Raw genomic sequence first — 12,138 nt, 5'->3', positions numbered from 1 at the left:
AAGCTAACCCAAATCTTTTCGTGAGCACCGTTGGAGGTCTTGCCCACAAGTCAACGTTGTATTGATCATCTTAACTTAAATTAAGTTAACTAGTATATAACCTGTGAAGCTGGCTGTTAATTATCGATTAGTTTGATAGCTCATGTCGCATTTCCCCCCCTTGTCTTTACCAGAGAAAGGAGCTCTGCTCAGAAGTTCAGCTGGTGTAGCGATCCTGTTGCTGGAGACACCAGCTAGTGAATATATAGAGAAAACCAAGCAAGCTAGACGATAGTTAAGTCTAGTTCTGAAGACAAGACAAGGCAAGCTTCAATGCCTGGGTGATAATTTTAAAAATCTAGGTGAAGGGTTATGCTCTTACGTGCAATGCAGAACCAAGGTTGAAGACAGTAAAGAAAAGTAAAGACAAGCCAGGAAGTGGTTGGGTGATGGCACAATTGAATTTTAAATCTTATAAATTGTGAGAGGAAGGAAAGAGCAAGGGAAGTCAGAGGTTCTGCAGTCGTGAGGTAAGTTAAAGTAGAAGATGTGGTGATGAAGTTTAATGTCCACTCATAAGGATGCAGTTATGGAACAGTATGTAAGGTAGCATGTTGTAAAATGGAGGAACAAGCAAAGATATTTCAATCAATAAATAACAACAACAAACGTACACTACAACAACAACAACGACTTGCATTTACACAGCGACACACATGCAGGGAAGCATCCTAGAGTGCTTGACAGTGGCGGAGCATGAAGCTGAGCTGAGGGGAGGTAACCATAGGCATAACTATAAAGGGCTGCTTGTGCTCTCTACTTATTTGTGATCCTCCTGCAGGAATTTGTGAAGAGTATTTTTTAAGGTGATTACTTCTGTCTTTCTTCCTACAGAGGGAGGTGAAGGATGTTATTTCGCCTATTGTGTTTGAAGTGACGTACAGCCTGGGCAAGCACATAATTGGTGGGAAAGATGACAAAGAACTACCGGCTCTAAAACCAATCCTGCGCTGGAAGAAAGGCCATAAACTGGCTCAACGGAACCAGGTGAGAATGAGAATAAGAAAGTAGACTAGCAACATTTTACAAATGAAAATGAAAGCGAGCTGTGAACAAGTTTGCAAGGCAGTTCGAACNTTTTTTTGGTCAGCCAGGTGTCTGACACATGCAGAAACCCATCACCATGCTTCAGAGTATCCAAAATAAACTGGGAATTCCATACATCCCACTTATACATGGAAATCCAGAGATAAATTGTTGGAATGTCTATGCAGCGCACTCTCTCCCTGGACCAATGCATCCTGCTTACATAATTCCTGAAAGTATTAGGCGCAGGTTGGCAGGAGCCAAGGTGTGTGTTGGGGTACTGCTGGAGTCTGACCAGCTAAACCTGCATATCTTGGCATTGATACCTCTGTCTGGCAAGTTTTCCCGCTGCTTGTCCAGCTAGGACCACCCTCCCTGTTAGGGTTTTAGCTTGTAGGGTTAACAGGAGTTGAGTTTGAATCCAATGCAGGAATTTATCATAATGCCTAAAGACCTTCCTGGTTGATCGTGCTTCCAGTCACCTCTCTCTCTCCCTGGCTCGTGGTCAGACTCCGCCGCTGGCAAGCACTCTAGAAGGCGTGAAGGGCGCTACATAAATGCAAGTTGTTGCTATACAATTCTGCAGAAGCATTGCTGCACCCAAGTCAAACTGCAGCAAGCGTACAATGTTTCATTCATTCCTCAAATCATTTATGTTACTAACTTGTGTGGCTCTTTATCTAAATACTGAACTTTTTGACAGCAGAGTAATGTTTTGATATGAAACATTCACTCATGAATCTTCGAGAGATACTCCATGAAAGAATAAAAACCTGGATAAGGCCTTTGAGAGGTCAAGCAAGCATTGAATGCCTCATTATAATGCCCAGACACAAAGATGTACTTTACAATGCTATCAAAATTAGATTGCTGTGTAATTGTGGAAAAATGTGAAAGCAAAGCAATGTACATACTGATAATAGATTACAACTATTCTGCATAATGGGCTTCTTTATATACTCCATCGATGGGATAGAACTTGCCATGGGGAAGCTGAAAGAGAATGGGGAGTGTTAGTTGACTCATTACTCACTATGTCAAAACAGTGTGAGGCAGCAATTTACAAGACAAACAGGATCCTGAACTACACTGCTAAATTCTCAACAGTTTAGAATTTTAAACTGGGGAGTTTAGATCCTCAGAAGTTCATAGAATCATAGAATGATACAGCACAGAAGGAGGCCATTCGGCCCATCGTGTCTGTGCCAGCTCTTTGAAAACAGCTATTCAAATCAATCCCACTCCCCCGTTCTCACCCCATAGCCCTACAAACTTGTTCTCCCCAAATAATTATTTACTTCTCTATTAACAGTTGTTATCGATTCGCCTTCCACCACCCTTTCAGGCATTGCATTCCAGATCCCAACAACTCGCTGTGTGAAAAATTTCTCCTCACCTCCCCTGTTTCTTTTAACAACTATTTTAAATCGGTGTCCTCGGGTTACCAACCCACCCGCCAGTGGAAATAGTTTCTCCTTGTTCACCCTATCAAATCCCCTCATAATTTTGAAAACTTCTATTAAGTCTCCTCTTAACTTTTTCTGCTCCAAGGAGAATAATCCCAGCTTCTCCAGCCTCTCCTGATAACTGAAGTCCCTCATTTCTGGTACCATTCTGGTAAATCTCCTTTGCATCCTCTCCAATGCCTTGACATCCTTCCTGAAGTGCGATGCCCAGAACTGAACCGAGTCTCTAGCTGAGGCCAAACCAGTGTTTTTTTTACTTCCTGACTTTTGTATTCTATGCCCCTATTTATGAAGCCTAGTATCCTGTATGTTTTTTTAACAGCTTTTATTTCCTGTCCTCCACCTTCAAGGATTGACTTATATGAACCCCCAGATCTCTCTGTTCCTTCATTGTACCATCAGCTTATATTGCCTCTCCTCATTCTTCCTCCCAAAATGCATCACTTTGCATTTCTCCACATTAAACTTCATCTGCCACGTGTCTTCCTAATCAGTCTATATCCTCTTGCAGTCTGGCTTTCCTCCTCACCATTTACTACCTTTCTCAGCTTAGTACCATCTGCAAACTTGGAAATTGTTATACTCGGACTGTACAGTGCTCTGGTCAGACAACACATTGAGTACTACATACAGTTCTGGTCACTGCGATAGAAGAGGGCTACCCAGGCTGTAGAGGCAGTGTAAAGGAGAGCAACGAGGATAATCCACAATACTAGAGGAATGAGCATAAGCAATGATTTGTCCAGCTAAGCCTCTTCAGTCTTGAATGGACATGTCTCTAAGAGGGTATCTTACAGAGTTGGATAATATTTTAAATGGGATTGAAAAAGTAAACCCTGAACAATACTTTCAGATGCATCAAAACATTAGAACAAGAAAACAAAATTCAGAGTTGCAAAGCGCTTTTTTTCAGGATAGTCACCAGGATGTTTTTCTTTACCCAGAGGTAAATTAACGACTGGAGCAGGTTATCAGGAAGGTGGGTGAGGCCAGGACACTTGAAAAATAACTTGTTGAGAGCACAGTGGAATGAGTATTCTGGTAGGATAAGTTGAAGGGCTTTCTTCATTCAAACTCATCTTGTGATCTAGTAATATTGTGAGCAATGGCCACTTTGTCACTGTAAAATAATCATAAAAATAATCCTTACATTTGGTGTAGCACCTTTCATGTCTGGAAGACATCTAAAAATGCTTCACAGGATAAACTGTAAAGAGTGATTATATAATTTGCATGAAAATGTGGCAGCCAATTTACAGCAGTGTCCCACAAACAGCCTTGAGGCAAATGACCAATTTTACCTGAGGGATTGTTGGCCAGGACACCGGAAGAAACTCCCTTACCTTTTTGAATATGGCTGGCATGTTTTTTTTAAATTCACAGATTGACAAGACCTCAGTTAATGTCTCATCCGAGAAATTTCGCCCACAAATATACGGTCAATTCACTTTACAGTCTATTCTGTGAAGCGCTTTGAGATGTCGAGAAGTTGTGAAAAGCGCTATATTAAATGCAAGGATTATTATTATTATTAACAGCACCGCTGACAATCCAGCACTAAACTGGCTTGTCAGGCTAGAAGCTGCTAATAAATGATAGAACATGAGTTTGGAATTGTAGGTTGGCAATATATTCACCCTCTGAAACCTGAGCTGCATTCACTGCTGGTTAATGTTCCACATGGAGGACAACCTTGAATAGAACATGGAAACCATTGAAAGAGACACTCAACTTAGGAAAGAATTGAAAGTCTTGCGAAATCACCGCTGTGGGATTTGTGAGGATTGCTGTCTGCTGAAAGGCTGCGATGTAGGGAACAAATCATTACCAGCTTAACATGTGAGGCCAAACTGAAATCTTAAACACAACTCATTTTTGTTTCAATCCTAGTCCTTCTTGGCTAGAACAGGCTTTCAAACAAAACCTCTTGACATTCCATTTACAGACTTGGTGTATCCCAGTATTGGCTGGAGTTTGTAACAACATACGGATGTAATTTTCGGTCACTGAATCTGATCATTTCATAGCTGACTCTTAACATTGCCCACCTAGAACTTAAGAACGTACCCGTAGTAGCTTAACTGAGGAATTCAAGATGTCAGTGACTTCCTTGATTGCTCTGGTATTTTAGAATTTGCTCAGCTGTAGCTGGAGTTTTTCCGCTATCGCTTTGTTTAAAAATACTAATCTAAGAACTTTTTAGAATGCCATTAATGCTTCCAGATGCTTTCCAGATGCTGTTATCTGCGTAGGATGTTTCTGCTGGGAATGTACCACGACAATGGTCTTTGTGGGGTATTGTGCCCATCACATGATTTGGAGAGATATTGAATTCCTTGAAAGCCAATCCAAAGTGAACTAATTATACACGAAATTCAGTCATTCAATAGTCAGGAGTGAAATTTAGAGGGCAGCTCCCTTTTTGATTGTCTCCTAATACCCTATCCTGTTTCTTCCCTCTTCTGAGGTTGCTGACTTGTGCTGGAGCAGGATTCCACAGATGCTGGGTGATCTCCAATACCTCCCCCTAGTGACATTATTCATATCTGAGCCTAGCCAATAATTATTAGCAGACTATGTGACTATGTTGAGCATTTCAGCTGAGTCCGGTCCTGTCCTTATCTGACGTGCACTGTTTGTCTGGATAGCGAACACAAGTTGGAATCTTGGCTATGTTTTTCTGTCCATAACCTGGTAATGGGAGGATGGAGGAGGGAATTAGGTCAATTATAACCGCCTACTTCTGACTGAGATCAGTTAAATCAGCACAGATTGAACTGGGCCTTTTGTGGCCGTCAACTCTCGCAATTGTACCTGCAATAGGGAGGATTTTTTGTTTTCTTAAGATAGACAATCTGGTTCTCTTCTCGCGCCTTGCACGTCGGGAGGATGTCCCAAGTCAGGGATTTGGACCCGAGCTGGGTGTTGGAATCAGGAGGGATGGAGGGCAGGGAGGGTGGGGTAGCAGAGTGACCGAAGGTATGGTTGAAGAGGAGAGTCTTGAGGCAGGCCTTGAAGGAGGTAAAGGAGGGAGCAAGTGAAGGGACTGTGGGATGGCATTCCAAATGGTGAGGGCAGAGAGGCAGAAGGCCCGAACAATGATTATTATTTATTATTATTCATGGATTTGATATAGTATCTTTCAAGTCAGAAGGTCATCTAAAGGCGTTTCATATTATTTATCGTAAAGTGTAGTGACCGCGTATTTTGTAGGCGACCACGGCAGCTAATTTTCACTTAGCGAATATTGTTCAAATGTTTGGCGGATACTCTGTTGCATTCTTTCAGTGCTGATGTAGTGGTTAGCACATTGAGTTGCCACATATTTTTCTCACGCTGACTTGGCATTTGGGGGTTATTCCAGAGTCCCACAACTCACTAACCTTTTCGCCCTCATTTCCTCTTTCCAAAATAGCCAACTCCCTCGCTGTAAACCTTAATCTCCAAAGAGCTTTTGACATTTTCTACCCCAAGTTTCCAATAGAATTGCTGACAGAATCTCAGTGTAGGTCTGTGCAGGCGTTTAAGGGGTGTCATTTCCAGGTCATTTGTGATACTTAATTTATCAGTGCGCCTGATGTCTTAAATCTCCACTGGCAGAACATTTGGTGTTGACTGTTGGGCTGTGTGCTAAATAATGTTCAGTTTAGAATCTGCCTGAAAAGCCTTTTTCTCCTACTACCTTAAAGATGTCCTCCCCAATTCACACAGTAGGAATGATTTAGTCTCAGACATATCAAGACTGATTTTCTGAATAAGTTAACAACTGCAGTGTCTTTCAGACTGCAATGACCCTGGTGTTTTCCTGCAGCTTCAATGCCCAGCAAAACCATTGAGATCCTTCCAGTAGAGCAGAAACTGCTCAGCCACAGGAAATCCTTCCATAGTTGTTATTTCTGGACTTTTTTCCTCATGACTAATCTCATAAATAATTTTGTTTAAAGGCCTTTAACCATATTGGGGGAAGCATTTTGAAACACCCTGCTGTGAAAACGTAACTCAAACAGTGTCAAATCTTGGGTTGTTCTCTGCTTTAATCATTTGTAGATTAAATTTTACTCAAAGCCTTAGAATTAGTAGTGACAGATGTGATTGACAATTCAAATTACACTCCCGTGTCACCCATTGAATTTGTGTATGAAGCATAGCATAGGAGGAGGATAATTGATTACCATAAACTGACTCTAGCTGATCCATGGGAACTAAATAATAATAATAATCCTTCCATTTGATATAGCGCTTTTCATATCTTCTAGACGTCTTAAAGCGCTTCACAGAATAGACTGTAAAGTGAATTGACTGTATATTTGTGGACGAAACGCGGCAGCCAATTGCGCACAGCAGTGTCCCACAAACAGTCGTGGATTGAAGTGACAAATTTATTATCGTTTTTTTTCTTGAGGGACTGTTGTCAGGCGTCTGGAGTAAGGAAACTTGCCCAAGGTTTCACCCTGCCGGGAATCAAACCCAGGTCTCTCACTTGCAAAGCAAGTCCTCTAACCACTGAGCTACAGAACTCCACACACACAGTTCCCCCAGTCTTGTGAACATGCCAGCCAGTTCCGTGTTACTGAAATATTTTGACTGAAATTATTATCAGGCTTGTGGAGTAAGGAAACTTGCCCAAGGTTTTGCCCTGCCGGGAATCGAACACAGGTTTCTCACTTGCAAGGTGAGTGCTCTAACCACTGAGCTACAGGACTCAGAGTAGCTGTCAGTCTGGCTCATTTGGTACCAATCAAGTCTTTGAATCAGAAAACTGTAGGTTCAAGCCGCACAATGGGACTTTGAACTCATATCAGTCCAGGCTGACACTCCAATATGGTGTCCTGGATTCTTCAACATACTGTTCCTCAGATGAGACATTAAACCAAGGTCCCGTCTGCCAGTTCAAATGGACGTTAAAGGTCCCATGACACTATTTGAAAAGAGAAGGGAGTTTTTTCCCGGTGTTCTGACTAGCAATCCCCAAAGCTGTTTGAGGGACAATGCTGCGTGCAAGTTGGCTCCCATATGGGTCTACAACATACATAATCATTATATACTTTACTGTAAAGCCGGTTGAGGTGGCTTCTTGACATTTCCTATAACAAATACAGGGATTACTTTCTATTACAGTATTATTGCAAGTGACTCTATTTAACAAGTTTACTGAATTCCTGCTGACTTTTCAATGGATACCATTGTTCTCATAAACACTTGACGACAATCAGATAGATGTCTGAAATAGCCTTCACCCAAGCAGAATGTTCTCTGTCATGAGAGCTCCCTCTGCGTGAAGTAGTTGCTCAGAAACTAAATCTTTTCAAAAGAGGCAAACAATGGAAAGAAAACCTTGACAGATTCCTTCTTTAATTCCTAAACAAACACACAAAAGAAGTCCAATAATACATTATTCAAAACATAAAAGAATAACAGGTTGTCGAACTGACTGCCTTGCATTTGCATTGCTTTGCCTTCTCCTTATTCCTTGTAGAAGACTGATGTAGTGAGGTTGCTTAACATTCCAGATAGTGCCAGTCATTTCCTACAGCTGATTCCCAAGGTCAAATAATGACCTTTCAACTTATCCTCAATTGGAGCCATCCCTTCAGGAATCTTGCATTCATTCTACTGCCAATTGCCTTATAGTTTGCCATAAAAGCTTCCTGGAAAGAAACATCATTTTAGACTCAAATTATTTTAGAATTTAGGCTTGGATGGTAGGTGTAAGCTAACCACACCAGAGATAGATAGCGTGTCCATGTATTATGTACAATCACACTATACAGAGGATTACCGTATAAATAAGAATGCTTGACATCTCATAGCCTGCTCTTCATCAAGGGCAAAACAGATGTCATTCACCCAGCTACAAAAGAATTAACTTGGCAGCTTTGCTGTTTGCTCTATTCTGAAATCCCTCAGAACAATCATAAATCATTCCATGGCAGATATTGACGGTGTTCTGTGAGGTTGAAGGTTCTTTTCACTTTGTCTGAAAACTGAAAGATTTATTCCAGGACCTTAAATGGTTAAGCCAAGGAAGGTTCTGCCTGCCCACCAGGAAAGCTGATAGTAGTACTATGGCATTGGTCACAAGGAGACAGCGATTACCGAGTGCCCTTCTAAGACATTCCCAAAGCAATGCTCCTGGTCTGCTTGTTTCTGTTGGGGCCTAAGCATGTGCAGTGAAACTCCATTATAACCCGCTTCACTGTGGTGCAGTCATCTTATAATGCAGTTGCAGTGTTCCCCGTTTCACTGCCACCTGCAGAGCAAACAGGAAGTGGCATTTTGCTGACCCAGAAGTCGACCATCTTTTTTTTCACAGGAACTGGCCAGCTGCCCTCATGGTTAGTCAATTCCTTGCTATGGTGTAGGACTGGGCTTCACTGTAATTGAGATCCTTGGATCACTGGATCCCTAATCCTCAAACACATTAAGGAGAGAGATAAAACAAAATCACCTAAAGAATAGTATCTGAAAACAGTGTGTCCGGGTGAAACAAGAACAAGTAGTATCTATAAAGATATATTGGAAGTTTAGGTTTCATTCAGGGCTTGCGCGACCGTTTTATTTCCACAGCCTCCCTAAGGTCGAACAAGCTGTGACCATGTGAACATTTTCATGGCTATTAGTAGGATGTTTCGAATAATCATTTTTATGAGAAGGTGTCAAAAGATGCTTGTGTGTTCCTTCCCCTAACAACCTCTGCAAGAACTTGCAAAACGTATTAAAACTGACATTGGACGATTGCAGCCAATGAAGTCAACTATCTAAAGCAGTGTTTTGCAATGACCAGTCCATGGCCTATTGCTGGTCCATGATAACTTCATGTGTGGTCCATACCAGAGATCTCTTTAGATTGAATCGTCTGACAGGCTCATTGACCCATGATCCACCACATTTTAACAAGAATCACTTTAACGTTAAGATGGTATTAGCAGAGTACGTTATGGGTTTCAAGCGGGAAGAAGACAGGCATAAGAGGATAGAGAATGCCTTACTGAAATCCCCCCTAACCCATTTAATCCAATTGAAGTCTACCCCTTGGATTCAAAGTTGTAATAAACTCAATCAGTTAATTTTTGAAAGAACGTGGATAAAATGTATTTTAAAATTTAGACTGCTCCCCAGATTTCTCAAAAAATAATGTTGGCACCTAAATCTTGCTGATAAGCCTGAGCCATCTTGGATTCCCATTCAGTGGGTTCCTTTGCATAATAATAATCCTTGTACTTGGTATAGCACCTTATAATGCCGGATGGACATTATACAAAGTGCTTCACAGGATTTTACTGTGAAATGGAGGGACTGTGTATTTGTAGGTAAATGTGATAGCCCAATTGTGCACAGCAATCTCCCACAAACAACCATGAAATGAATGATCAATTTTATTTGGGGAATTGTTGGCCAGAACATCAGGAGAAACTCTTTAATCTTTAAAGATCTTTAAAGCCCACTAGACGGGACCTCGGCTTAACATCTAATCCAAAGGATAGCACCTCTGACAATGCAGCACACCCCAACACTGCATTGGAGTATCTTAGGGCAAGTGAGTTCAAGTCCCCACGTAGGATTTGAACCCACAACCTTCTGATTCTGAGGCAAGAGTCCTGCCACTGAAACAAGCCTGCATGCACTGAAAAGGCCCTATCCGAGATTATTCAGAAGACACTCACCTAATCAAACTGCACCCAATATGTTTAAGGCCTGTGTTTTGAGAAATGAGTTCCTGTGACTAAGTCTAGAGAGGCAGTTTCCTTCCCCCACCCTATTGTTTCCAGTTTGTGGGGCAGAATTCTATATTCATTTCACTCCATGAGAAGGATGAGGTGTCACAAAGTCTGTTTGACATTTGTGAGTTATAGGGGTCGCTCCCTTTACCAAATAGCCAACAATCCTATGGATGAATCAATCATTCTCCTCCTGGATGCTAGTGGATGTTGCTGATGCAAAACGGCTGCTGCATTTATGTACAATGAAACAGTCACAGGATTTGATACTGTAGTAACTAGTTGTGAGTTACTCCTAGGAGAGTGTGAACATTCCATTCCAGACATGGAAATTTCCATATGTCGGTGGCATGCATGAAACTCACAGTCGGGTTTGGATGGTGATTGGTTTCTGTGTGCGTCAAACACCTGGCTGACCAAGAAAACGTAATCTTTTATGTGTTGCTTTTACAAGTTTCTTTCGGAAATTTCAATGTGATAAGGCTCTATTGAAAATATGAGTTATGCTTTTCTTTCTGTCTGTTTTAATGATGCTAGAATGATAACTGCTCCTCTGAGCTTTGCTGCTTTGTTTCCCCAAATTTCAAATACTTTGGCGCACACATTCTTCCTCCTACCCCAACCTCACTCTATGCCTAAAAAAGGAAATGAAATACAGTTGCTCCTAAATTCTCCTAACACATAGGCTGCTGTCCATGAGGTGTCACCTCAGCCATTTTATTGCTGATGCTTCATTTTTGTAAAATCATTTCCCTGCCTTTGCTATAATAACCATACTTCCCAATTACTGTACCTTACCTTATATATCTCCCTCTTAAATGTTCGATAAGACTTTTTGTAGCATTGCTCCTATCACACATGACTTAACTGATTGGTTTCTTGTTGACTTTGCAGACTGTATTTGAGAGGAACTGTTTGTCTGATGACTGTGCTGCTGATCTGGGACTTCATGGAAAGCTACTATTATCCAGGTATGTGATACAGAGCAGGCCTGTACCTCAGTCATGGGGTAAATGTCTGTATAATGGCTCTCCATGTAACAGAGCAGAACTTTGTTTATTAGATCCATGATCTGCCAAGATTTATTTCTTCTGCACTGTGAACGGGATAGTCCAATATACAGGGATTTTCATGTTGGTTCCATGTGATGCATGGAACTCTCAGTTTAGTTTGGTTACTCTTAAGCATAGTGGTGGGTTTTCACATGTGTCAGACACCCAGTTGACCAAGGAAGAGCAAAAGTCATGGAGTCGTAATCTGGGATTGAAATGTATTGTTAAGGACCTCAAGAAATAAAAGCAGAAATTGCCTGAGAGCACACCAAAGGCATGTTAGGGTTTTGCCTAAAAGTCAGAACAAAAAGGTTAGGATTGAGTTCAGAAAGCATTCCTTCACACAAAGGGTTGTGACGATGTGAAATGATCTGCCCCAGAAAGCTGTAAAGGTGGTTTTGCCTGCAAGATTACCAGCGCAGTATTACTGTGAACGATGAGGTTAGTGAGTTATTTAGCAATAACTTACAGGAAATAACTTAAGGAAGAACAGAGAGAGAGAAAGACATTAACAATAGAGAAAGAGAGAGAGGGAGAGTCAGAGATGAGTAAAGAAAAAATGAGAGAGAAACTTATTAAGTAAACTTTTTTTTACAGCTATTGGGTAAGGAGGAAAAAAGAGAGAGAAAGATGTAACAATATATATAGCGAGAGTGAGAACAGCCAAAGATGGATACAACAACAAATTACATTTGTATAGCACCTTTCACATCAGGTGGACATACCACGGCGCTGGATAGTCAAGGATCCCCCCCCCGAGCCGCTGGTTGGGATCAGGAGAAGTGGCAGGAGAGTAGGGGTAGGAGGGCAACTAAAGGCACAGTCGAAGAGGAGGGT

The 12,138-nt window shown here is 41.5% G+C and overlaps 1 protein-coding gene across 1 annotated transcript in view; it reads left to right on the top strand.

The window, feature by feature from the left end:
- itga9 (integrin, alpha 9) overlaps positions 1–12,138 on the top strand; it is a 204,051-nt gene that overhangs the window by 119,684 nt on the left and 72,229 nt on the right. The window contains exons 16-17 of the mRNA XM_007904045.2: positions 874–1,026; positions 11,144–11,220. Of these exons, the coding sequence (XP_007902236.1) occupies positions 874–1,026; positions 11,144–11,220 (230 nt within the window). The remainder of the gene's footprint in view (positions 1–873; positions 1,027–11,143; positions 11,221–12,138) is intronic.

Source organism: Callorhinchus milii, unplaced genomic scaffold, assembly GCF_018977255.1.
Source record: "Callorhinchus milii isolate IMCB2004 unplaced genomic scaffold, IMCB_Cmil_1.0 Scaffold2, whole genome shotgun sequence".
NCBI classification, from domain to species: domain Eukaryota; kingdom Metazoa; phylum Chordata; class Chondrichthyes; order Chimaeriformes; family Callorhinchidae; genus Callorhinchus; species Callorhinchus milii.
This window is presented reverse-complemented; position numbering and strand designations above follow the sequence as displayed.